Source organism: Dermacentor andersoni, chromosome 3 (genome assembly GCF_023375885.2).
Source record: "Dermacentor andersoni chromosome 3, qqDerAnde1_hic_scaffold, whole genome shotgun sequence".
Lineage (NCBI taxonomy): Eukaryota > Metazoa > Arthropoda > Arachnida > Ixodida > Ixodidae > Dermacentor > Dermacentor andersoni.
The window spans coordinates 151706730-151734363 of NC_092816.1; the positions used below are offsets into that span (position 1 = coordinate 151706730).

Genomic DNA, 27634 nt, shown 5'->3' on the forward strand with positions numbered 1-27634 from the left:
ACCAGACGAAAATGTAAGGTATTCCAGAGGTTCTGTATCGGCTGCTGTTATACGTCAATATATAGTTAAACCTCGAGATACTGAAGTTGGTAAAATCGGCAATTTGCTTTGTTATATCGAAATTTCGTTCTATTGAAATTGAATCTTTTATGCAAATAAATACAGTCGCTGATCGATTTTTCTTACATGGAAAGGGGCCGGAGAATTTTCTAGATTATCGGGCAATTGAATAAAGCAAATTTGAATGAGAAAACAATTCATCTTGATACATTTGGGAGTCGGCGACGAATGATACGGTTTCATGCCATGTCGACAATATCTTCACTTCAGCGGTACGACGTGAAGCCAGCCACGCTTTCATGTGCGCTCCGCCCCTGCGGCTGACAGCTTCACCCACACTTGGACGACACTATCAGGAAAAGTGCCAGCAATGGGGAGCAAATACTTCGTTTGCCTCTCACTCCAATGAGTCTCTGAAACTCAAGATTACGCAACCTCCAATACTAAATGCGCTGGAAGACAGCTTACATGATGTCACGTCGTCTCGGCACGCCCACTCTTTGCACACGCGGTAGATTACCTCTAAAGCAGGATGCGCGGCTACATATGCGCTCAGCCACACTTAAGGCCATGCGCAGCCACAGCTGAGATGCGTGCCAGAAATCGAAATGTGCGCAAACATAGCCCCCCCCCCCCCCTCGCAGAACGTGCGCTTGATTATGTTACCTTGAGCTTTCTTCCCCCCCTCTTTCTTATCTCACCCTCGCACACTTTCACTTGTATCTAAAGCACACAGTGTGCGGGGTGCAAAAGGGCGCATGGGGCACAGTGTGGTTAAATCAATCACATGGGGCGCAAATCACATGGGGCGCAGTGTGGTTAAAAGCCTACTGCATGCTTTTAGTACACATCACGGTTCCTTGCTGCAGGCGGCACAATGCGAGCATTATGTTTCGCCCCAAATTTTTAGTTACTTTGGATCACACATTTTCCCGGTTGATATGTTTTTGCTTGCGTCTTTTTTTAAAACATATGAACGAGGTTCTAGTGTATTCATACCCGACACAGAAATTTCCCAATGACCCTCTTATAGTGTGATGAATGTACAATAAAAGAGCTGCAGATGCTGCACTGAATATGATGCACTCAGGATGCAGCACAGGTTCAAAAGCAGAGGCTCAGGAACACACTAGGCACACTGCTGTGCACAGATAACATGAGAACTTGCACTTCAAATTGTAAAATGATGAGACCGTGCATTAGCGGTAACAAGAAAAAGTAAAACAAACACCGCGTGGCAATATGATTGACGGAATGCGAGCCAAAGCTATATAGCAGATTATCAGAGATGCCATAGCGGAGGGCTCCAGATTAATACAAACGTTTTCGTTGCTGCACACGCAAACGCTTTTTCTGTTCTGCCTTCATTGCATAACACGTGCAGCACAGTTGCCGAACAGATGCCATGGCCGAGATTTGAGCCTGCTCGTGAACAGCAATAGAACACCAGTTGTGGCCAGCGAACCTCTCCTGCAGATGACTTGCTGTATTCCCACTTTTCACATAATGGAACAAAACAGTTTAGTCTCAGTATACCACAGGGACATGCCGTGGGAGCAACAATGCACACAAGTTCAAGAAATGAAAAACTAAGCAAGTTGCGAGGTTGTGCAGTGTGGGTATCAATGCTCCTGTGGCAAGATGATGAAATGCGGTGAGCAAAAAGCTTTCCCCGCTAGAATAGGCAAGGCCTGAGGCATGATTTGCAACTACGACAGCATGTGAGAATGGAAAATTTAACTGAACGAAACAAAGGCAATAATGCAAGGTATGCCTAAAATTATGCAATACAAGCTTTCAACAAGAGTTCACAGAAATGTCCATCCCAGGTACTCGGCCAAACCTCGAAAAACGAAGCCCTGGCTCCACTGTGGACACTTCTAGAGTTTCCAGTGTTTCCATTTGGCAAGCTGCACACCATTATGCCTGTACAAAATGCATCATTAGTCTCATTTTGCTATACTGCCAGGGTCCTTTTATCGCACACTTTGAAGGCAAACACAGGTCACAGACTTTCTCTTTGTTCACAGCTTCTGGCTGAATGCTGAGGTCAGCTGTTGTTACATGTGCAAGCCACAGTCACCACTTGGGGCTAGAGCCTGTTCTATTTCAAATGCACGCACCATTCCATGTGGGGTGGCAAGGAGGAGCCACTGGAGCCGCCCGGGTGCAGCACCAGTGCAGCCACTTCCACTGCCTTGACGCCCAGCTCCAGAAGACCTTTGGCGGCTTCCAAGGCGAGTGGGCACTCCCTGGAGAAAGCAGCGCACAAATTGCCATCACCAAAACTGTCGTGTACTGCAGTGCACGTGCCCTCAAAGACAAACAAGAAGGAACCTTGGCAATCTGTTCATCTTGCCAAACTGAGTTCAGTTTAAGCATATATTGCTTAACTGAAGTGAAGAGCATACACTGGATTTATGTGGAACTAAACAAATAGTACAGTCAGCTGGTCGATCATGAGCACTGTACAGTGTTGTGGTGGTGCGCTTTACACTCGGCAGGTTGTAATCAAGCACTCGGAATGCATTTGCCCGATTCATTCAGAGTACTGGGCTCCAGCTTTAACTGCTCAAATGCACTCATCTTCGAGCTGGGAACACAACCAATATCTGATAATTGCAGTCACGTGGCTTCTCCAACTGCTCTTAGAGCAGCAGAATATTCTGGTCGGGCTAGATTTCTTTTGCTCGACTAGACTATAAGACGCTTGAGCTGTTCAACTCATCAAAAAGTTCAGCCTGCATTCTTCGAAGCAGCTCTCTCTCTTCCTTTTTCTCCCTTTATTAGAAGAAATCCTTTATTATGTAACTTTTTCTTTATTGTGACAACTCATTTCTTAATCAGAGTTATCACTTCGCAACATGACCATAATAATCTCCTTAATCAAGCAGGGTGCTTAGAGGGACCCTAAAACGATTATGACAATTTTGCAAGAGTTGTTAGGGTAGGTCCTCCTGATCATCAAGCTACACACGTTTAAGCGCTCCATGTAAAGTGTGGAATCAATTACGTACATTTATAAGGTTTTAAAAATGTGCATCGTGACCGATTGCAATGGCGCCGCTTCCCCAAGTTTTCAGTCACTCCGTCCCCTGCTATATAGCAGGGCCGTATGATGAGAGTGGGGCAAGCTATCAGGTTGGGGGCCACCCATGTTGCGTCATCAGGAACGCTTGAAACATGCTTCTAGATTAGGCTTATTTTTAATGGCATATGTATGCAAAGTAATTTGTGTACTCTTAAAGATAAGTACACAAATGTAAAAGATCTAGACGTTTCTTCAAACCATTGGCCCACTTCCACCCAACAATGAGGATTGACTGCTACGACTCTGGCAACGGGGCAGCCGATGGGACGTGGAGGGGCTCTCACGTGAAAATAGGAGCAGCGATGCCTTCTTTGGTGGCAGGAACACGAATAGCACCAGCACTGCATTACGAGCGTCTTGCACTGTCAGGTGTGTGCACGGAGTAAACTGAAGCGACTACACGCTACAGAGGATGCGAGCGCTGCACAACACTGTCAAGACTGCGGCCACGTGCATTGTTGAAAAGTAAGGCGTTTTCAGAGAGCCCTGTTGTGTATGTCACTTGCCCAGATTGATAGCCGAAAAATATTGTAACAAGCTGAAACCCAAAAAAAAGAAAGTGTTCCAAGGAAATTAAACATGCTTTAGAATGTGTCATAATGTCTGTCAGAACGCTGTCATATTGAGACGGACTTTGGAGTAGTGGTACCGTCTCTGCCTCCCATGCAGAAAGTGTGGGTTCGATTCCCAATGAATGTACTTTTTTTTAGATTCTAGAGTAGCAAAAACATTTAATAAACCCATTTCACCACATTCACAAGTTAGCAGCAGTGCTTTCTTTTTTCGCTGACAGACACAAAGAAATTTTACGTGCGTAATATAGAGACAATGGTAAATGTATGTATTAATGTCTCTTCGCTTCATGTAGCATTAAAGAAAGAAAGCCAGCGAACATTGTCTGTGGTGCTACCGCATCTGCATCTGCCGCGCGCAGTTCGTTTTTAAATTTCGCTCCATGTAGCCAAGGCTTATCAATAAAAACTGTGCAGGAAAGAGATGTGGAAACACACTCAGTTCAGAACAACCAGTAGTAGACAACACTTGCGTCGCCACTTGAAGGAGGCGGGACATAGTGATGTCTGCATGGTGTAAAAGTTGAGGGGAAACGCTACGACTTGAGGAGAGGGTAATGTTACAGTAAAACCTTGTTAAACCGTACCCGCTTAAACAGTAGTTTTGTTTTAAAAGTAGTAAAGTCAAACCCCCAACTCAGCGGTCATAGAACATAATGTGTTTTGTATCCGCATAAACAGTACCAGCTTATTGCATACGTATCGGTTAACAAGTAGTGTTTCCACTTTTTGTCGCGCAAACACGCCGGTGTGTCGCCTCCATTGCGCGGCCCGGCAGAGCAACAAGCCTCAGAGATCAGAACAGCCTCCAAGCACCCTGTGTGTTTCCGCGCGAAACCACATCAACATCATTTTGGCGCCGTGCCAGAGAGCGTTGTGGCATCGCGCAAAGGACTCGCATCATGCCGAAGCTCGAATAAAGAAAAGATGCCGGGTGCTCAGCATAGAAGAAAAATTAGACACCTTTCGTGCTACTGAACGTGACACGAAGAAGTCAGCGCTGGCACGCAACAGGAATCTACTGTTGACTACGGTGTGTGGCATTTGGAATGCTAAGAAGGCTACGAGGTTCTACTTTTTGCCATCGTTGCCTCTGTTGTTGCCGAAGTGTCGAGTAGCGACAGTGATGAAGACGACATGAAAAGCGACAGCACGGGCAATTCAGGCCTGACAGTGGCAGAAGCTGAGCGTTACGTCAGTCTCATGAATGCCACCGTTGCGACGAGAACAGCCCCCCCCCCCCCGCAATGAAAAAGGCGCCCCGCGACTTCTGCAGCGCTACTGCTCGCATGCACGGAGAAGATGCAACGCTAATGAGGAATCTGCCATGTGAGTATTTGCAGAGAAGATGGGGCTGGCTGAAAAGCTGGCTCGCAGCCTCAGTAAGTTTGAGGTTGCTGTCATCGCTGCTAGGCCGCCACGGCATCAAATGAAAGTAACACTTTTGTTCTGCGAAGTGAATAAATACTCCATGTTTTTTTTCCCCTTTCAATGCACTCTGAGTCCTGTTTTTGAGAGGTAAGTGGGCGATCTCATCCTATTTCGGTTAAGCAGTACTACTGTTTAGTACATACTTTTTCCGAGCTCCGGCTAGCTATGGTTTAACGAGGTTTCACTGTACTCATACATCTGTTATTATAGTGCGCTGACATGAAGTTACTGTGAGAAAGCATTTCTTGAGAGATCTGCAGGAATAACTCATGTGCTTGCCTTTTCTCTCTCTCTCTCACACACACACACACACGCACGCACGCACGCACGCACACACACACACACACACACACACACACACACAAATAATCCAGTCTTATTGAGGATGACAGAGTCTGTCTCAAGGTCTAGAATATGCACTCAGGCACAGGCAGAACAGTCAACCACTACTAGTCGATGGTAAGATAAAAAATGGTGGTGTTTTGCCTGAAAGGCAAAGCATGAATAGCGATAGCAAATTATGAGACAACACGAAGTAAGGGCTGTAGGTTTATCAGCCATATAAATTGCAGTAAACCTTCACTAACTAATTAAATTAACAAGTGTAGTGTCACGTGCGCAGGCAAATATAATCAAATTTCACTCGATGGCCGCAGACACTTGTGGTCACAAGCAGATGCACTGCCTTGATAACCTAGATCGGTCGCTGCCCGCCACGTATCTCCAACCCCGTCACGGACATGCTGAGCAAGTGCCAGAAGGAGAAGACGGATGGGGGTTTGGAGATCAAGCCAGTCACACACGGAGATGGGATGCAGGGCTCGGTGAATTGTGCTGAGAGTACTGGTGCGGGACTCTAGAGCTATGGGGCTTTCCCGTACGGCACGCGTGAAAGACAGGAAAGTTCCCTGCAGCGATGCACACTCACTTGAGGACCTCACGGTAGCAGGTGATGGCCGAGCGTTCATTGCCGCTCTGCTGGTACAGCTGGCCCAGGGCCATGTTGACCCTGCTACTGCGTTGCTTTCCCGGAATGCTCTCCAGCTGCAGCCACGCAATGAGAGATGTGATATAAGATGGCGAGGAAATGAGCTTGCAGGTTAAGCAACTTGCAAATACACTGCAACGCGAGCTGGACAGCACTAACCAATGCATTCATGCAATCGTTCCAAATCATCTGATGTGATGGCAGTGCATTTATACGCAACCTGTACATATGTGACTCGAGTGCTGTTGACTGTCAGTCAGAGGTAGCTTTGTATGAACAGAATTCAGTTATTCTATGCTACATAACATTTTGACCGAAAGTGCGGTAGCATGCTGCTGCCAGCGCAAAGCAGTGGTGGCAGCAGCAGTCATATATTTCTGTAAAACTATGTCTATGATACACAAAAAAAATCTCATTTTGCTGTTGATTACTAAAATTACACTTTGCAAGATAGCATAGAAAAGAGAGTGTCTGGCAAGACGTGACATTCAAAGATTCTTGCTTCCCCCTCCCATGTTCTTTTTACTCGAGACCTAAGTCAGTTTTCCTATAGCCATTGTTTAGAAAGATGTCTAGTTAAGACTAACAAAAGGGTACATAAATTCATGCATAAGCAACATTCACGCAGAGTCTTTCTTCCTTCATTTTATTCTGGGCTGTATTGTGCCTGGTGACTGGCACAGCCCTTTCAAGTTCACAAATTTTAGCTGTTTGAGTAGACACTCACAACAGTGAGTTCTCCCAGCAACTCTCACAACAGTGAGGACAATGAGCCCGTCCTATGGCTGCGTCTCTAATAACCAACTGCCTTTCATCTGTGGTGACCATCAACCTCCAGTATATTCTTTGGGGGATACCTGGCTGCATGGAAGGATTAGGGACTGTTAATCTTCACAACCTAGAGATAGGTTGTGAAAAAAAAAAATGTATTTGATGAAATATCTAATTCGCCATAGTGATGCTGACAAAATCAACGTTTTCAGCTGGTGTTACGCACATAGGATCGTTGCCAGCGTGCAAATCACTTGTGCCGCATTAACATAAACACTGCGTTAACTATTAGCCATACCAAACTTTGCACGCTAAGGAGAGTTTCACGACTGGTCAGCATTTTCTAGAAGTGAGAGAGGAGGCGCATTACCTTGCATATTGCAACAGAAGGCCTCTTTAGACCAAAGCAACTATATCTGACTCTGCAATAATCTTCCAGACGCAACTGCTTACATGTGTGGCCTCGATACACTCTGCGTGCAACTGCAATCTCATTACACCTAGCATCACTCCATGACGTACTTCCATAAATTGAGGTGTATTCCGAGTGCTTCTGTCAGTTTTGGAATTATAGTATTGATGTTGTTGTCGCTGTGCTTATTTCATTAGTACAGCTACACCACAGTTTGCACCTTTGTGTGTATCCATACTTCTGTGTATATCCCCCTTACTCTATGCTCCAAAGAGAGCCTGTATGGTATGCTAAATAAATAGGAACAGGGCTTAAACACACTGCTTGAAATGTCAATACTGCCAGCACCCTAAGCACTTTCTTAACTCTTATTCAAAGGCCAGTTTTCATCACTAAAACCTGTTTCTGCACAAGCCTTGCACTATTTAGGACTTGTAAGCTTCAACTTAAGAACTGCCTACGTATGTATGTGGCAGCCTGGCGGCACAAGATTGAGAGACGTTCCGCCTGATGTGTATGCCCTGCGATGCCATGGCAAGAAAGACAAATTTTTCCGAGCCTGCCAACTCTTTTGAAGGAAGTGCAATGCATTGCTGCATGGCTTGGTGCATGGCACTGATAGTGGGCACAGCACAAATTTTATGATCTGAAACTTCCATTACTATGTTTCAAATTTCTGAGCTCTTTCACCGCGCCAGACAGCACATGACACTACCCACGACTGACCGAAGCGTTACTTGCATGGTGAATTTTTTTTAGCGCAAGAATGTGATGTACAATTAACTCCCGCTCCTACAGCCAATGCCGAGAACAATTAAGTGAGTAAAATGCAGTGTCATGTCTAAACAAAGTTTTTCTGGTTGCGAGGATACATAACTGACCATAGCAAGAAAATGATTTACCCCACTGACGATAGCCCTTAAATTTCCCACTGTAAAATGAATTTGCAAGCAATTATAAAGCAACGCATTTTTGGACGGATATGTTATTTAATTGAAAACATCAACATTGCATGCATGTGTGATAGCTTGATTAAGTTGCACTGTCAGTGAGCTGGTCTATGCAGAAGGCAGCACTTCTCTCACCGTCATTCATGGAAATGTGCACCGGCATCGCGACACACTTTTTTTCTCTCATCAGAATCTGGCTGTAATGTGGTTTCTACAAAAGCATGCGCCAAAGGCGACAGCCTGCACCATTCGTAAATTGCACCACGGGTGGTTAGCCCTGACATCAGCTACGGGCTCCCTGTATCCTGCACTCACTCTCATTCCAGATTGCACAAGCAAGCGCAGTGTGAAAGAGAAAAAGACATTGCTGCTTTTCAGCAATGCAGCAAGCACACGCTGAGAATGAGTTCCCCTTTTCCACAGTTCAGCTCCGGTTCTCCCAAGACCTACTTTTGAACTTTTGACTAGCCCCTGTACGCAGAAACATGCGCCGCATGAAGCCAGGTTGGTGAAGAGACGCGTCTGACATGTCCTTGCATGACACAAGCTAGCCTTGATAAAGGAATGGCAGGGTTTACTGCTGCCAGCTATCTGCACATGACTTTGGGCCTGGTATGCGAAACGTTCCAGCAATTTTCAAAGGTCACCAAAGCTCGAAAGTGCGCTCCCGACTAAAATGTACGTAAGCACAAACCGCTCTGCATTAAAAAAAAAAAATGCATAAATGTCTGTGAACCTGTGCACCACGCCACCTGAAAATGCGAGCCTCCTTTAACACTTTTGTTACCGTGCCTATAGAACACAACCAATTTGATAGGCAGTTTTCCTACATGCTCTTAACACTTCCATTGAAATTGTTGTACTAGCAAAGTCTGAAATGATGAATGAATGTTAACCATTCGTTAGATCTGACAATTTCTGACAGAGAGCCTTTAAAAATAAAACTGACTGGAGGTATCCTTGAGACTAGCCTCCACTGGTTCTAGCACATTGATAAAATGATGCAAAATTTGCATTTTGGTCAACTCAACATAATTTTTAAATAGCAGCAGTGAATACACAAAACCTCCTCTCGGGTTGCCTAATTTTCCAAACAAACGTCTAGGCTGTTTTAACGATGTCTCAGCCAATGGTAGGTGCTCAAGAGTGCGAATCATTCTGATAATTGTGTTCAATTAATATTAAGTGCCCCTTTATTTTTCCGACTGTGGGTTGCTTCTACCCATCAGCGTTTTAACAGTGTATGTACAAATTATTACGAGCAATTTCTTTCGTCGTGTGGGGTTTTAACTTGCAAAAAAGCATGCAGTCAATTTCAGAGCAACCTTCAACTGAATCTTGTTGAGTAGTTTAATATCTTACATTTTCCAGAGTGACCTTTCGGCTGAATCTTGTTTAGCAGTTTAATATCTTACATTCTGAACAAAGTCTGTACAAGTGCCTTTATTCATTACCGTACAACATTGTGCAGCACTCTACGTTACTGTACGTCACTGAAGAAGGAACCTGGAGGCTCAAGCACTACTTCAATGCACACTAGACCAATTTTCTTGCACAGAAAAGCTGACTGGACGTGATAATCAAGTATGAGGAGGCTTCTGCATGCACTATGACCTGACACCCATTGCTTCAAGAGCCTAAAGAATGAAGTAAAAACAAACACTCCATGTACAATAGGGACTTAACCATTTCCACATTTGCAAAGCTACTGCCTTCCTGCATAGCATGGGCATCACTATGGCTACTATTGATGCCAACAGCTTTTCATACTTTTTTTGCATGATCCGACTTACAAAAGTTGGGAACTATTAGCCAGGTGCACATATTGTAATTTTTTTTTTTACTCTCAGTACTAATACTAGAAATAGCAAATTACTACTTTCATTCATGTTCCTTGAAGTGCTTCTATGACATTTCACATAAGAATTCTCAAAAACTGTCTGAACAGTTATTGAACAGTTATTGCTGCTATACATTTATTCAAAACATGGGTGATCAGGCTATAACTTTATGCATAGCTTTATATGTCGTGTCTACCACTTTCTGAAATAATGGGTGATTATTATGCATGCAAAACATTATGCATAGCTGTAGACGTTACAACTACCACTTTTTGAAACAACATGTTAAAACATAAGAACACCAAAAATGGGCACATATTTAGTGGTAATGAAGGAGCTAACGATTCTGGGCAGAAGTACAGGCATCAGAGTGTAGGAGTTATTGGGAAAATTTCTTATGCAGTACAAGTGGGCACAAACCATCGAAGCATGATTACCCAAGTCAAGCAATAACTTCCCGGCACACTTGCCAAGATATGCTGCTGGGAACGCTTATTGGTTAGTTCCATTAGTTAAAGCTATGAGACATGCGGGTGTTGCGATGTGGCACTGACTCCAGAATCAGACTGCGTTACAAGTAACATTAAAAACTGGTGTGGGGACACTGGTATAAAGATCGGCCCACCAAGTCGCCATGATTGGTTGCATCACCTTGGGAATGGGCCCGGCTTACTTGGCCAGACAAAGTGGGGGAAGAGGCAAAGAAAACTTTCCTTCAATAGAGAAAATGGCCGCATCTGTGGTAGAAATCTATCACTCTCTGGAAGCGAAGGTCTGTTCTTTCAATGTAGTAATTATTGGCTACCTACATGTGTGCTTGTGTTTATAGTCTAAAATTCCTGTCATCAAATAAACTAGTTCAGAGACATGAACTGTCCAATGTCACTGACACTGCTTCTGCTGTTAATGTCTTGCTTACACGTGAAGCTATTTTGCGCACGAACAATTCCTACGAAGATGAAGATCAGTTCTGTGAAAATAGCATTAAAAGCGATAGCTAAATATGGATTGATGCAAGTTGCAACCTGTCTCATATTACATCAAGCCAAATCTTCCAAGTAAATCCAAGAAAAATGTCAACATTTATTGTTTTTAACTGCTTCTGTACTCTTTCTGTTTGTTAAGGCCCATCCAGATCACTGTACATAAATTGGCACTTGTCCCGAAATGACAACACGGTAAGGCACTGCTGTCTCATCTTCAACTTCAAGCACAGGAGTATATTCACTCTCACCAAGGCCAGTCTCCACCGGACCACCTTCAGTCTCGTCAAGAACAAGTTCCACAGTAGGTACGTTGCCTTGTACATCGGCTTTGAATTCCCTTTCCACAATTTTGCCATGTGATGCACCGGCGAAATCGGCAGGCATAAGAGGCGGCGTCGATGGCTCTGTAGACATTACAACTTCCCTAACCGGTGGATGGTCCGGCATTCTCATCTTGCGTTCCAGCCGTGCCCGCTTTTTGCGCAGCAGGCTCCTGGCATGCTGGCACTTCTCCGACAGGCCTGTGCGGGTGGTGCTCATGCCAGAACAATAGATGCTGTGCAGACGGGATTCCCGCATCTCCACGTAGGGCGGGAGGTGCTTGGCTAAGTGGAACTCCTCGGGCCGCCCGAGTCCGGGACATCGCTCGATACTGTCGAGCCTTTGCAGCAGCGTTTCCGGGTAGTCGGTGCCACCAGCACCCTCGAAGCTGGTCAGCCGGCGACCCTCCAGGTAAACGTGACACTCGGCGTGGTCTTCGTGCTCGCGAACCAGCACCAACTTTTCGGTGACCAGACGACCCGGCTCATCGTTCGAGATGCGGCACGTGCTGTACGCTATCACCAGCGGCTTCTCGCTGATCACGTGGCACGCCCACTGGCTCGACGGCAGAGGTAGGTCCTTGTACGGGAACGCCGGCGTAACCTCGCACTTGACGACCGGTTCGGCATCGCTGGTCGCGGGCACCTGCGTCACGGCGGCTTCGACCTCAGACGCGTCGCCTACAGCGGCGACGTCCGGCGAAGAAGTCTTGGCGGAAGAGGTCGTCGCCGACGTTCGCTTGGGTTTGGGCGCAGGCAAGGCTACTCCCGGCGTAACCTCGCACTTGCGGACGACCGGATCGGCGTCGCTGGTCGCGGGCACCTGCGCCACCGCGGCTTCGACTTCGGACGAATCGCCTACAGCGGCGACGTCTGCCGAAGAAGTCTTGGCGGTAGAGGTCGTCGCCGACGTTCGCTTGGGCTTGGGCGGAGGCAGGGCTACCCTCTGCACCGGCTTACGACGTCTGGGCACGTGGCGCGTGTAATACGAGGGCGAGTCCGGGAACATGGTGGGCACCGCGTCCGGCGTGAGCGACGGCTTGCCGCGCATGATGCGCACGACCTCCCCGTTGATGGTGTGCTCGTAGTAGCGCAGGACAAACTGCGGGTCGAAGTGGCGCTCGCACAGTGCCGACTGCGGCGTGAGCCGCCTTCCGCCGGCGCGCGGTGGCATGTACCGCTGCCAGCGCCGGAACATCTGCTCGTCGCGCGGCATGCCGAACAGCGAGCACCGGCGGCCGTCGTGCTCCTGCCGGTGCCGGGTCTTGCTGCACTCGCAGTTCGGCGCAGCACAGTACGTGTGGCGCGCCTTCTTCGCACGGTTGGCAGCTGCGGCGGAGACCGTCTCGGCCGAACCGCGCACTGCCTTCGGTGTTCGCGCTTCGCCTACTGCTGCGCTTGTACCGTCCATGGTAGGCACGGGTTGACAGTGATGCACGAGTGGTCACTGATGATCAAGAGCGGCACACTCGCTTGGTTGTTAGCTCGTGGTTGTCAATGCGACGACGCAGACGGGGTGACCAAAGCGACACCATTCCACAACGAACCTACCGGTCCTGGGCTTCGCGACACATGCGTCCTTCGAAAACTGCAGCACAGACTACACAACTTTTCGTTATCTCAAACGAACACCAGCCGGCTAGAAGCAGCGTCGGTTTCGTAATCGCACAAGTGGCGATAACAACAAAGCCGTAATAACAATTGGTCGGCACCTGTGCTGAGAAATTCGTGGTGCTCATTAAAGTGTAACGCGCCTTTCTTTGTGTAAAGTCTGTTCATAGAGCAACGTCGCCTGTTGCGGCATCCGAGAGCGGCATCGCGCGCAGCAATCTCCGAGGCATTCGCTTCCACCATAGAGATTCCTACAAATATCCCGCAAACCGCCAAAGACAACAAAAATGGTCGATAGTCCTCAATTAGTTACATTGCTGTCTACACGTGTCTCGTACAATTTATTAGTAATTGAAGCAACGATCACACAACGCTGCGCAAGCAAATCATCCCGTAGCAACACCACGCGAAAACACAAATAGTGAGCGCGCGATTCAAACTTGTCACCGGTTGCATGCAAGTTGCACTCGGTGAACATTCCGCTGCATTACGAACTTCACTCACCGCAGAAATAGCTTGTGTAGGCTGCTTCATATTTACATGGCAGACGTGAATCTGATACTTGATGTCGTTTTCAGATGTAACGTCCTGCAAAGCGAGAAGCGAGTGTCAGATGTCTGCCTCTGTTAGAGAAAGGGCACACTGAGGCAGTGGGCACTGACTGAGGACACTTACTCCCGATATGATTGACGTGGGCCCTTTGCCCTTCGCCTTAGCCGCAGACTTCTTTAATTGAATAGCCTTCTGGTAGAGTGCCTGCGGAGGACAAGACGCCAAAAGTGAACATTTTGGTTTGCTTTTGGTGCACCATGTTTTAGTAAACTTCAGCAGTCACCACAAAGCTGAAACGTACTTCAGCTCTCTTGAAATCCCCCAGCTGCACGTAGGCATCCCCGCAGTACACGTAGCTTTGAAACTTTGCCGACACCGTCATGAAGTCGGGGCAGTGAGAGCTGATGGGATGTGCCAAGTTAAACTGAAATGAGACAATTCAAATGAGCTCGACGCAAAATGACGGGGTTTGTTTATGATCGCGCTGACAGTTATCCACTTACCAGAGCTGTGACATTGGAGTACAACTTGTTGTCGTACAGAAGTTTGAGCTGGTCGATGAAACTCGTCGCCGCGCTGCTTGACATGTTTGCCTCTCTGAACGCGCACTTCGGCGGCAACTATCGGGTCATAACAAGGCCTATATGATAGACTTTTTCTAACTTTAGGGCGTAGGCTAACTTCGTTTTCACTAAACCAATAACTGATCGCGTGAAACGCTGCCAAGCGCAGCTAAATGCTCTAAACGGGCAAAATACAGTGCTTGCTGTCAAACATGCGTCAGGCGCGGACAGCGAACGTACGCTAGAGTGTCTACCTGTGCTTGCGATTTGAGCGCCACCAATTGTCAATAAAAATAAGTTTTGCACCAAAAGGCTCAAATGGTAAAACTTAAAGTATATTAAAAAATAACATAGCTACGTGTAATAATATTTTTACATTTGATTTTCATCTTTGCACTGCAATAATTTTTAAAATAGAAAGACAATCCAAGACAAGTCTTTCTTTCGCAGTTCATAATGGCCGCGCGCAGGTTGGGGTGTTCCAAGTTCAATCCGTGCCGGATGTCGCCTTTCAAGCGCACTTTAAGAAAAAGCATCGGTTATCTGTTGTGATTCACGCGGTTCATCATCGAACCATGGCCGACGATGAAGGGGACGACGAGGTTTACGTCGTCGTGGAGCTCACCGGCGTCATAGACAGCCAAGTGATGGACCTGGCCGGCAAACAGTGCACCGTTCTCGGCGTCGACACACCAGAACCTGTGCTGAAGCTCGGCTCGTACCTTTTTACGGGCGAATATAAGGACACCATCGGGACGTGCGTGCTCTTCGAGGAGATCGAAACAGCCACTGGCGAAGAGACCAACAGGACTTCTGAGGCCAGTGGCAGTGGCTGCCGGCCGAAACGGCAGAAACCACAGAAAGAGCTCAGGTATTTCGGCAAAACTGAAAAGCGGCTCGACATGAAGACATCTTTTCTGCAAGAAAAGGCGGCCGTTAGGGCTGCCGAATTAATGCGGGAAGCGGAGAAGCCTGACCCAGAAGACTCGAAGCCTGACCAAGAAGACTCGCCGACAGAGATGGCGGTGGACGATTGTTGAGAATGGGTCGTTGTGGGCCTCTGCATTGACAAAGTCCGAACTTTCAAGAATGTGTCTGGACAAGTATCGTGCCCGCCACGTGCGTGCTGTGGTGCTAGCTCCTCAGCTTGTGCCTACTTCATATTCGTCCTGTCAAGTAGTGCGGCGTCAGTGCGTGGCGGCGCGAATGTTCGGCACTTTCAAATTCGTTGTCGAAGTCGTTTCCTCTGCGCTCTGCTACGCTGCACTTGTGCCCGCCTGAGCGACTGTCTTGCATTTCAACATTGTTGCGACAGGTCGCGTAAGGCAAACATTCGGCAAGGTTTCTACAACGTACGTTATTGTCCCCCTTTTTTACCTAACGAACGTCTGGCTCAAAGTCTAATTCACTCATCTTCACGAGAGCTGCGAACCCTGTAAATAGCACACTGGCTGCATCAGTTAACCGGTGGCAATCCAGAGAATTTGTCGTGCTCCATCGGTTTTTTGACCGTTAATGGACTCGCTACTTGCCATGTTCTTATAATTGTCAAAAAGAATGGCAGAAGCAATGTGCTTCCTGCCTGACCCTTTCTGCATAGAATGTGATTTCCGATCTATGCACGGTACGTGGAACACCAGAATGCCTTGTCATAGTTATTGTGCAAACTTCAAAAACTACACCTGGAAGCCCTTCATTTCATGTGGCATGTTATCGTGTGTGGGCAAATTTAGCTGCCTGCTGCAGTGAATGAATGCACCATGCCTCTGGTAACTTGTATATAGTTAGTGCATGTGCCCACATAAGAATAGGCATACAGACCTTCAAATCAAGTAAAAGTGAAGCGTAGAGAAATTGTGCAGCTAGTGCTGCACGTTTTTTCAAGAACATTTGGCAGTACCTTGTACGTAATGTAATGCATACTGCTTTGCTTCGATAGTGATCAGCCCCTGTCATCGTCGCATTGTCCTTGCTGCCCTTCATGTCAATGTTAATGTATTGAAGTGTGTGACTTGAAAATGATGACAGATTATATCCTTGCCAACAGACTTATTTTCCCATGCGTGCTTTTGCTTGTTTGCTGCAGTGGGACGGCAGCTGCATTCTAGTGTGAGTGGAATGCAAAAAACACTTGTGTACTTGCATTTAGGTGCACATTAAAGATGCCCAGGTAGTCAAAATTAATTCGTAGCCCTTGCTGCCCTTCATGTCAATGTTAGTGTATTGAAATGTGCGACGTGAAGATGGTGTTGACAGATTATATCCTTGCCAACAGATTTCTTTTCCCATGTCTGCCGCAATGGCACGGCAGCTGTATTCTAGCATGAGTGGAATGCACAAAACGCTTCTGTACTTGCATTTAGGTGCACCTTAAAGATGCCCTGGTAGTCAAAATTAATTCACAGCCCTTGAAATCCGTGTATTGCTTCATAATACTAATTAAACCTTGTCATTTGATTTAGTTTACCATATTGGCCTGCAGAGAAAAGCTGCTGAAATTTATTAAATAATATGGCCACTCGTACTGAGTAACCAACGAGCGTGATTTGTTCGCAGTACCTATCCAGAGGCAAGTGAGTCCTGCCCAAAACTTTTGGTTTCAATGATGGTAGGCAGTGATAGTAGTGGCGGGAAGTGATCAATGAATCAGGTGATGGGGGGGGGGTGGAATAATGTGAAGTATGCTGAAGTAGCATAAAAGTAGAGAAACACAGAATGCAGTGAATTAGAACTTTTATTAGTGCGAAAAAATGCATTGAGAGTGAGTTGTTTGTTAACATGAACCGCTGATACAAAATGCCAAGAATCAATGCAGCAGAAAGGTAAAGAGCTTGCAGGCACCAGCCACAATTTTGCCTCAAAGGGCATGCGTAAAATTTACTCTACCTCTTAATTCTCTCTCGTTAGCGAGAGGAAAAAATGCTTCAAACTCGTAGGTCAGCGTACTTGTTCCTACTTAGTTGCACTCGTTTCACAGCAGCTGCGAACATGGAGGGCAAGCAAATAAGCCAATCACAAGGCACACTAACAACTCATGTCATGATCGTCTTCTTGCTTGTGCTTCATGTTCTCCGGCGCCCTTTTCTGACGTAATTAATCAGTTAGCCCAACAATGCATTTTGACTCATTTTACTACCGCGAGTAAGAGTGAGTACAGGTCAGTGTTAGTAGATGCGTGAACAGGACTGAGTGCCAGTGAGTGTGAGGGGGACATCAATATGAATGTTAGTGAGGGTGTGGGTGTTATGGACTTGAGTGCATATTGGTGAACATGAGTGGATTCGAGTATGAATACGAGTGAGTGAGGGCCGAAGAGTTTGAGTGAACATGAGTGTGAATGCGTATTCTTAAAAAGGTATTGGTAACTGAGTTTGAATGAGTCTATGCTACAGCCATTATAATCTTGACTGATAGTTTCGGCAGCCTGCGAGGAAATCGAAATGAGGTATATGAACAGGCAGGGAGGAAAGATTGGTGAAGAAGAGAGACCAGGTGGCAACATTAATGCACATTGTGTACTGATCCGGCATTTGACATTACATTTCTCTGATACTTTATTCAAATGGCAGTTTGCAATTGCTACAGAGTGCTCCCTCCATTCCCATTCAGTGAAATTCGCTTATATAGAACTCTGGGGGGAAAAAGTGCCAGCTAGTCGATATGAAAGTTTTATTTGACTGTTAAAATACATCCCTGTAGAGATCTTTTTTTCAGTTTTGAAAGGAGCTTGTTTTACTGGGAGAGACACTGATTGGCTGGGAAATCAATATTCTGACATCAAATTGCATCCCAAGCGCAAGCCCTGCAAAGATCTGAGCTGTTCAGTGGATGTCTTGATGCATGGGTGGAAATTCCTGTGTGGCACACACCATAGTGGAAGGAAAGCTCTTGTTTTGTTTCATTGCGGGCATAACATATAAAGATAGCTATCTTATAGAGTTCTTTGATGCTGTGTGGAGTTAGATCTATCAGGTATTCATAAAACTTTCCTTTTATGTAACTGTATATTTAACTTCTTATTCTCAAGACAGCTTCACAATTAGCGGAATTTGTTCTATAGAAGGGATCATTCAATTTAACAGCTTTCAGTTTGATTGGGTTTGACTGTATGTATTCTGCTGCTTGTTTTCAAGCTATCACCTCTGTTTCAGTGTGCTGTGACGGAAGAGCAAGGAAAAAAATTTTCATTGTGATGACACCAGTGATGTGAATCACTACTGGCTGTGCCAACAGTTCAAAGAGGAAAGAAAGGTGTTTACTTCATAATCTATAAACAAGGGGTATTTCACATATGAGCTTTCAGGGTATAGTGTTTCCTGAAGGGCCCAGAGTTATCAGAAAAAGAGCTCTTAGCCTGGTGATTGTGTTTCTCACAGACACTGAATTGATGGGCGTTGTATGAAGCACCCTGTAAAGTACTGCACGTGTGATGTTTAGGATGCGGGTTCAGTCCCCACCTGCAGCTAGATACCTTTTCATTTCCTTTTATTTACCTTTAACTTATCTGTAATCTTCAATTAGACATATCAGTTAACTTCCTCTGTGCTTTCTCTGTCTTCACTAGCTCTTATTTAATTTCTTTGTGTGGTTGTGACTAACAGTAAATTGAGCCACTCGGACCTCTATATTCTTCCCGTACTAATAGTGCAAGAGCTAGATTTCCAGGTGGAACAATCAACGTCTGAGGCTAATCCTGTATGATGCAACAGCATCACAATCGCTACTTTGCTCCATGGCTCTGACATATCGGGAGTGGGGCAGTTGGTGGGACCTAGTAACTTTCCCTCATGTGACTACCCCGTGCTGGCGTATACCGTTTCACTTTTTTTGGCAGTTTTGCGATTTCACAACTTGGTCATGCCATTGCCTGACTTCACTCCAGTATGTGCCATTTATGCTTGATGCCAGACATGCCCAAAATGGAACTGGTATCATACTCGTTTCCACTGTCTTCAGCCTGCTGAGCTGGCGGCTTGCATTGTCTTTTAGTGAGCTTTCGCACAAAATAGGAAGACCATTTTGTTTGCTTTCCTTGTTCCTATGCTATGAGACTGCGGTGCACATTCGGCTCGCATGTCTTCTCATATTCAGAGTGAGTACAAGAATACCAGGCATTTCATTTGACTTTAACCAAGCTGTTTAAGAGCGTGGCATATCTTTGGCGATAGAGATTAAAGGTATGTTGCTTATAATTGTCCTCAGTTATAAAGTATTATTGTGGTACAATTACTTAGCTATAATGCTGCCTTTAGGTGAAACTGACATTTTTAATGTGTAAGCCTTCTTTGTCGAGAACCTCAGAAAAATCCTTCTCTCCCGTAACGCCTTAAATCTGCAAAACAAATGCATAATTGGTCATCTTAACACTCACAATCGGGATAATAGTGTAATAGTAAATGACTGGTAGCGGTGGGTAGACATGCATTGGGTAAGGTTAGTTTGACGTTTACTGCTCGTTCCACTCAGAGCAGTGGATGCGCTCAGTAGCTCAGCAGGAACACTATAGCCTGCAACGTTCATGCCAGCAGTACAAGGCTGAATGCTGCCGTACTTGGCAAGGTCGATCCAAATAGGTCGCAAAGCTTCGGGCGAAAAGCGGTTCAGTACAATTTGTCACCGACGTCAGTAAGGGTGGTTATGGGAGCAGTGATTGAGGTGCGACTATGTTTGGAGGGAACAAACATTGGGAAAGAAAAAGCGTTTAATTCAAGTGAGACACAGTTTGATTCATTCAACGAAAATAAAATTCCTGGTCAATTTTATATTTTCGTGACGAGTTAAGCAAATAAAAGTTTATTTATTTTATTATTATTAATAAATGCATTTCTTTTCAGTGCTCATTGTTACAGGGGGTGTTGACGCCACTATCACCGGCAATGCAATGCACGTCTTGAAATGGGCAGAAAGGCATGCTCGTAAAATTCACCTCACCTGTTGTAATATACCCCCCCCCCCACATGCTTGTCGACGTTTGTCTGAATTTGGTGACGTGGTTAGCTTCATTGCTTCTTAACCTGTTCAGTCAAAAGCAGTGAGTTAAGACTGCCAGATAATTGTTTAGTTGTTTTCGTGCGACTGAGCTGGTCAACGGGCTTGGTGTCCGACCAGCACTCTACACTTAAAGCTTTCGTCGGCCTTCAAAGAAAGTATGTTCTGTGCAGGGGTGCGATTTCGACAACCGTACGGCTGGCCTTTTCCTGCATCGCTTTCCCCGCTGAAAGCTTGAAATGCCCATCAAGTCGAATGGTGGGGCATTTGAGTATATAGCTCTAAAGGCAGGCCAACAAAACAAATTTCGTGCCTTCGAAAACAAAATGACGTCACTTCTGTTTTTAGTGGATATGGCGTCACATTATTTTTTCTTCCGCCGGAAGTAAGTAAGTAAGTAAGTGGTCCTGATCCCTTTTGACACAGGGCAGGCGTTTGTCAATGCCACAGGAGATGTTGAAAGCACTAAAAGGAAAGAAACTAAGGCGTAGAAAGTAAGCAGAGAAAGAACATAACACACTTTTGTCACAGTCAGTCTGTGAGTCCGTCTGGTTCGTTGTATTCTAGGCACCAGTCGCCTCGGATTTCACCAAAGCCACGACAATCCAATCCGCCAGCCATGCCGGTTCAAGTCAGTGTGTCCCAGCTGCGTCGCTGCCTGGTCGGCCGTCTGAGTCGTAGGAGCTCGTGTAGCTGAGGTGGTCGGCATCAGCGGCCACTCGCTGTGACTGGGTGACTCTAGCCGGGCAATGTCTGTCTGGGGGTTTCCTCCACATATTCGGCTCGCCTGCCCAGTCGTTCCCACTGTTCTAGCCGGATCTGGTGTTCCCTCCACATACAGATGGCGCTAAGCCCCATACCTAGGTAGGGCATTAAGCAGTATAATAGCAAGAGCTTGGTGGCGCAACCCACCGCCCCGTTCCAAAGGGGACGCTCATAACATTCATCCATCCATCCATCTGCAGATGAACCGCCATGTTTTGAACATGTGGGCTCCTATGGAAGCTTTGCTACCAGGCATGTTTACCTTGTACTTGGTTCCACCAGCGGGGTCATTGACGTAGCGTTCACGGCGCGTCGACTTCGCTTCGTCGCTGTTATGGAATTAGCACCAGTCTGAATTCGTTGAAGCCAGACACACTGCGCGTTTGTGGAGGCTCGCTGATCCTCCACAACCGTGCCGCTCAGGCGCTGTCGAGTGGGAATGCACGACAAGGGCGTTTGTGCATCTGGAGCGATGCATCCCGAGCGGAAAAAAAAAAAAAAAAGAGTGGAGGTGCCGGGGTTTGAACCCGGGACTTCTCACATGCGAAGCGAGCGCTCTACCACTGAGCTACACCCCCGGGACTGCCTGCACTGCTGCTTGTCGCGAAATCATAGGATTTGTGGCTGTTCGCTAGACTGCTAAAGGAGTGCATACGATCTAAGCTGCGTCTGCAAGTACATGTTACGGCCGCTACTCGAGAGCGATTGTGTTCTAGGCGCACGCCCTCTGAGACCGCAGCATGGTACATAACGTCGCACATATCACGGAGGCCATTGCAGACAGTATATGGTGTTTACGCAGTGCAACAGGTGTCGCTATAGCAACGCGTTCAGTGGTGGGATTGGTGGACGAAAAGTAGGGAAACAACAAAAAACGGAGACGTACAAAAGCACAGTTAGCAATAGGGGATCGGAAAATGTGGGTGTGGGAGTTCATAGTGTTTATTTTTTTATTGTTTAACTTGGGTAGGACATTAGGCAGTATAATAGCAAGAGCTTAGTGGCGCAACCCAATGCCCCGTTCCAAAGGGGACGCTCATAACATCCATCCATCCATCCATCCATCCATCCAGTAGAGTTACTATATATGCTACCAAAATACCTTTGAGCAAAACGTGAACAAGGTGAATGGAGGAGCCAACGTTTCGACAAGTGGACTTGTCCTCTTCAAGGCTGCGTACGCTTTCCTCGCCACAGTATATATATAGGTGGGGTTCTTCTAAAGGGGAGATGGTGCGGAAACGAGGGAAGGTGTGTTAGCGTGTCGAATTGGGAGTAAAGGAACGCTGTGCACAAGGTCAAAGCCAGGGCCACCCCCCCCCCCTCTCCCCGGTCTGTCAACGCAGGCATGTTAGCCGGCGTGTCAAGGGCGTCTGACACGCGGGATGAAAAAAAAAAGAGGGGGGGATACGCCACGAAATCAAACTATAAGTGTTGTTGCCTATCAAACTAAGTGTTGTTGCCTATAGCTTGAAGTTTAGCTTCAAGCTATAGGCAACAACACTTATAGTTTGATTTCTTGGCGTATCCCCCCCCCCTCTTTTTTTTCTTTTTCATCCGGCGTGTCAGACCCCCTTGACACGCCGGCTAACACGCGTGCGTTGACAGACCGGGGAGAGGGGGGGGTGGCCCTGGCTTTGACCTTGTGCACAGCGTTCCTTTACTCCCAATTCGACACGCTAACACACCTTCCCTCGTTTCCGCACCCTCTCCCCTTTAGAAGAACCCCACCTATATATATATACTGTGGCGAGGAAAGCGTACACAGCATTGAAGAGGACAAGTCCACTTGTCGAAACGTTGACTCCTGCATTCACCTTGTTAACGTTTTGCTCATCGTCTTGAATTTCCATCTCCCGCATTCCCCGACTTTTCCCAAAATACCTTTGGTAGCATATACAGTAACTCTAGCGTTCAGTAAGCGGCGATTAGAAGATTGGTGGAAGAAAAGTAGGGAAACGACAAACAACGGAGGCGTGCATAAACAAAGTTCACAATAGGGGTTCAGGAAGTTTGGTTATGGGAATTCATCGTGGTTTTTTTCCTTTCCTTTTTTTTCTTTTTTGACATAAGTAGGACATTAGGCAATATAATAACAAGAGATTGGTGGCGCAACCCATCACCCCGTTCCAAAGGGGGTGCTCATAGCATCCATTCATCAACCTTTCGATCAATGCGTGTACTGTGCCGGAGCCGCTGAACAAGATTATTTAAGAGGGGTAGCTTGCCTTTCTCCCATGGCCAGATAGGTCACGTCTATATGCCTAAGGTGTCTAGATAAATTTTTAAATGCGTAAGCATTTCTATGCCGTCCATCCTTGCGTCCGTCACGTAAAACGCTCGCTTTCAAGATAGGGCCCGCTGCAGCGAGAGAATTCACCTTCGAGCTGCCTCTCGCTTCAACGCCAACTAAGCGGCGAGAACACAGCGCACACGAAGCTATCACCACTCTGCGCACTATGTCCTCATCTCAGATAGCTTTCAAGATAGGTCCCGCGCGGCCGCGCCATACGCATGCCGCCGCCGGAGTACGGTTGATAATGGTTCTACGCGGATGGATAAGGCGCTAAAGAGCGATAACGGCTTATAATTGTTGGAACCTCACCAGCTCACCTGGCACCGCAATCTGCAGTAGTTTGCTTGCGTCATCACTTCACCTTGCGCTACCGCCCGCAGCAGTTTGTGTCGCCGCAGCGCTGTCGTTTATACTGGTCGGATCAAGTTTTATATAACGTGGATAATGACACCGGACTTCGTGGAGGTGAGCAAGCGGCACAATGCTTGTGCATACTTAGGCAGCTCTCAGAGGAGTTTCTGCGTGAATTATTTAAATAGAGACCTTACATGGGCCACGTATTTTGCGCACCAGTCGACTTTCGCACTAATAACTCGTTCGACGCGCCATCTGCCGCAATCCATCAACCTATGAATCAATCAATCAATTTTTATTGTTTCTGGTACGTGCTACTTTTATGGACATGGACATGTTACTTTTATAAAGGCGGGTCTCTAGAGCTCATTCATGGGTTGTAGCAGGAGTCCGTGATAATAAGCGTGAAGGCAAAAAATATAAAAAAAGGTAAATATAAATATTACAATAGCTTCGTTACAAATGCGTGCAAAACTTTTGCAAAACGTGGTTACTATAATAAGTTAAGTAGATAAACGCGATGGATGATGTGATGCCACCAGGTTAAGGTTTCCACAGTTTCGCGGCAATATAAGAAAATGAATATAATCTGTAGTTAGTCCTTATGTCATCATCATCATCATCATCAGCCTAGTTACGCCCACTGCAGGGCAAAGGCCTCTCCCATACTTCTCCAACTACCCCGGTCCTGTACTAATTGTGGCCATGTTGTCCCTGCAAACGTCTTAATGTCATCTGCCCACCTAACTTTCTGGCGCCCCCTGCTACGCTTCCCTTCTCTTGGAATCCAGTCCGTAGCTCTTAGTGACCATCGGTTATCTTCCCTCCTCATTTTATCTTCCCTCCGCATATTTCACCCCTCATCTTTTAAGAGGTTGAATACATACAAGCATTTGTCTAGCAAACCAGATTTTTTTTCAAGGGAATTTTCCACGTCTCAGTAATTTCTCTCGTCGTATTCGAGTGCTGATTGCCGTGTTATAGTTTGTTAACGAAGCTTTCCCTCAAGTCTAAATATTTTAAGGCAGTTTTCCTAGCCTCTAAAGCCGCTCGAGTTCGCTCTTCTCCTTGAGCGTCCATTTTTCCTAGAAAGTATGCCTTCCAACTACTCCGCCCTTAAACTGGCTCTCTCAACTACTACACGCAGAGACAAAGCAACAGCGCGCGCATTAGATCCCATAGATGAGATGAATATTTACAATTAGTATTAGGGTTATAATTATATTCGAGTGCTGATTGCCGTGCTATCGTCTGCTAACGAAGCTTTCCCTCAAGTCTAAATATTTTAAGGCAGTTTGTCGTATGCGTATCATGGCTACGCACGCTTATATCGCATTCCGTTTCTCTACCACGGGTGCGCTTTAAAACCACGGCGCTGCAGCTTTTTTGCTTTTCTCTTCTTTCTTCTTCTCCGCCCTTAAACTGGCTCTCTTAACTGTAATACACGCAGAGACAAAGAAACAGCGCGCGCATTAGATCCCATAGATGAGATGAATATTTACAATTATTATTAGAGTTATAATTATATTCGAGGGCTGATTGCCGTGCTATCGTTTGCTAATGAAGCTTTCCCTCAAGTCTAAATATTTTAAGGCAGTTTGTCGTATGCGTATCATGGCTACGCACGCTTATATCGCATTCCGTTTCTCTACCACGGGTGCGCTTTAAAACCACGGCGCTGCAGCTTTTTTGCTTTTCTCTTCTTTCTTCTTCTCCGCCCTTAAACTGGCTCTCTTAACTGTACTACACGCAGAGACAAAGAAACAGCGCGCGCATGAGATCCCATAGATGAGATGAATATTTACAATTATTATTAGAGTTATAATTATATTCGAGGGCTGATTGCCGTGCTATCGTTTGCTAATGAAGCTTTCCCTCAAGTCTAAATATTTTAAGGCAGTTTGTCGTGTGCGTATCATGGCTACGCACGCTTATATCGCATTCCGTTTCTCTACCACGGGTGCGCTTTAAAACCACGGCGCTGCAGTTTTTGCTTTTCTCTTCTTTCTTCTTCTCCGCCCTTAAACTGGCTCTCTTAACTGTACTACACGCAGAGACAAAGACACAGCGCGCGCATGCGATCCCATAGATGAGACGAATATATATATATATATATATATATATATATATATATATATATATAGAAAACTATCAGTCATAGCTCTCGTAATATAGCCCTCTGGGCCGTTTCCTTTTTTTTTTCGAAAGTAGTCCTATTAGGGTTATTATAATTACACGAAGGTATTTCGCCCTCATCAGCAGCAGTCCTTGGTATAGTTATTCTGGCGGCTAGCTTCCCACGCTATGCGTGCCGCCATCGCACCTGGTTAAGCTTTTCCTTGACGCTAGAGTTATGCTTTGTCCACGCAACCTTGAGCGATCGGAAAGCGCGTTTCCCCCTCTTGGCCGGCGGAGAGGGGAGGCTTCGTTCCGGCCGCGAAGCTCTCCACATCTCTGTAAGGCGCCTTTTGGATGTCTCGTGCTGAAGATGCCCTCTCGGTGAGCGCATATTTCACCCCTCATCTTTTAAGAGGTTGAATACATACAAGCATTTGTCTAGCAAACCAGATTTTTTTTCAAGGGAATTTTCCACGTCTCAGTAATTTCTCTCGTCGTATTCGAGTGCTGATTGCCGTGTTATAGTTTGTTAACGAAGCTTTCCCTCAAGTCTAAATATTTTAAGGCAGTTTTCCTAGCCTCTAAAGCCGCTCGAGTTCGCTCTTCTCCTTGAGCGTCCATTTTTCCTAGAAAGTATGCCTTCCAACTACTCCGCCCTTAAACTGGCTCTCTCAACTACTACACGCAGAGACAAAGCAACAGCGCGCGCATTAGATCCCATAGATGAGATGAATATTTACAATTAGTATTAGGGTTATAATTATATTCGAGTGCTGATTGCCGTGGTATCGTCTGCTAACGAAGCTTTCCCTCAAGTCTAAATATTTTAAGGCAGTTTGTCGTATGCGTATCATGGCTACGCACGCTTATATCGCATTCCGTTTCTCTACCACGGGTGCGCTTTAAAACCACGGCGCTGCAGCTTTTTTGCTTTTCTCTTCTTTCTTCTTCTCCGCCCTTAAACTGGCTCTCTTAACTGTAATACACGCAGAGACAAAGAAACAGCGCGCGCATTAGATCCCATAGATGAGATGAATATTTACAATTATTATTAGAGTTATAATTATATTCGAGGGCTGATTGCCGTGCTATCGTTTGCTAATGAAGCTTTCCCTCAAGTCTAAATATTTTAAGGCAGTTTGTCGTATGCGCATCATGGCTACGCACGCTTATATCGCATTCCGTTTCTCTACCACGGGTGCGCTTTAAAACCACGGCGCTGCAGCTTTTTTGCTTTTCTCTTCTTTCTTCTTCTCCGCCCTTAAACTGGCTCTCTTAACTGTACGACACGCAGAGACAAAGAAACAGCGCGCGCATTAGATCCCATAGATTAGATGAATATTTACAATTATTATTAGAGTTATAATTATATTCGAGGGCTGATTGCCGTGCTATCGTCTGCTAACGAAGCTTTCCCTCAAGTCTAAATATTTTAAGGCAGTTTGTCGTATGCGTATCATGGCTACGCACGCTTATATCGCATTCCGTTTCTCTACCACGGGTGCGCTTTAAAACCACGGCGCTGCAGCTTTTTTGCTTTTCTCTTCTTTCTTCTTCTCCGCCCTTAAACTGGCTCTCTTAACTGTAATACACGCAGAGACAAAGAAACAGCGCGCGCATTAGATCCCATAGATGAGATGAATATTTACAATTATTATTAGAGTTATAATTATATTCGAGGGCTGATTGCCGTGCTATCGTTTGCTAATGAAGCTTTCCCTCAAGTCTAAATATTTTAAGGCAGTTTGTCGTATGCGTATCATGGCTACGCACGCTTATATCGCATTCCGTTTCTCTACCACGGGTGCGCTTTAAAACCACGGCGCTGCAGCTTTTTTGCTTTTCTCTTCTTTCTTCTTCTCCGCCCTTAAACTGGCTCTCTTAACTGTACTACACGCAGAGACAAAGAAACAGCGCGCGCATTAGATCCCATAGATGAGATGAATATTTACAATTATTATTAGA

The 27634-nt window shown here is 46.0% G+C and overlaps 3 protein-coding genes and 1 non-coding gene across 4 annotated transcripts in view; 1 reads left to right on the forward strand and 3 right to left on the reverse strand.

The window, feature by feature from the left end:
• Nucleotides 1-14396, reverse strand: part of APC7 (anaphase-promoting complex subunit 7) — a 42635-nt gene extending 28239 nt beyond the window's left edge. Inside the window, exons 1-6 of the mRNA XM_050172921.3 lie at nucleotides 14089-14396; nucleotides 13887-14009; nucleotides 13709-13789; nucleotides 13538-13621; nucleotides 6083-6198; nucleotides 2184-2312 (exon numbers count right to left, since the gene is read on the reverse strand). Coding sequence (XP_050028878.1) covers nucleotides 2184-2312; nucleotides 6083-6198; nucleotides 13538-13621; nucleotides 13709-13789; nucleotides 13887-14009; nucleotides 14089-14172 — 617 coding nt within the window. The 5' untranslated portion in view covers nucleotides 14173-14396. The remainder of the gene's footprint in view (nucleotides 1-2183; nucleotides 2313-6082; nucleotides 6199-13537; nucleotides 13622-13708; nucleotides 13790-13886; nucleotides 14010-14088) is intronic.
• On the reverse strand, nucleotides 11180-13067 carry LOC140216793 (uncharacterized). The gene has a single exon (XM_072287342.1). It carries the CDS (start codon nucleotides 12831-12833, stop codon nucleotides 11253-11255), a length of 1581 nt encoding a protein of 526 aa, XP_072143443.1. The 5' UTR covers nucleotides 12834-13067; the 3' UTR covers nucleotides 11180-11252.
• Nucleotides 14397-14579: 183 nt separating the features above from the next.
• LOC126524624 (general transcription factor 3C polypeptide 6-like) lies at nucleotides 14580-16196 on the forward strand. Its single transcript, XM_050172926.3, has one exon. It carries the CDS (start codon nucleotides 14724-14726, stop codon nucleotides 15186-15188), a length of 465 nt encoding a protein of 154 aa, XP_050028883.1. The 5' UTR covers nucleotides 14580-14723; the 3' UTR covers nucleotides 15189-16196.
• Nucleotides 16197-21407: 5211 nt separating this feature from the next.
• TRNAA-CGC (transfer RNA alanine (anticodon CGC)) lies at nucleotides 21408-21479 on the reverse strand. The gene has a single exon. It is a non-coding gene; the product is annotated as a tRNA-Ala (tRNA).
• Nucleotides 21480-27634: the final 6155 nt, after the last annotated feature.

Coding starts and splice junctions, on each gene's coding strand:
- LOC140216793 (XM_072287342.1), bottom strand. CDS start 12,833: ATGGACGGTACAAGCGCAGCAGTAGGCGAAGCGCGAACACCGAAGGCA.
- LOC126524624 (XM_050172926.3), top strand. CDS start 14,724: ATGGCCGACGATGAAGGGGACGACGAGGTTTACGTCGTCGTGGAGCTC.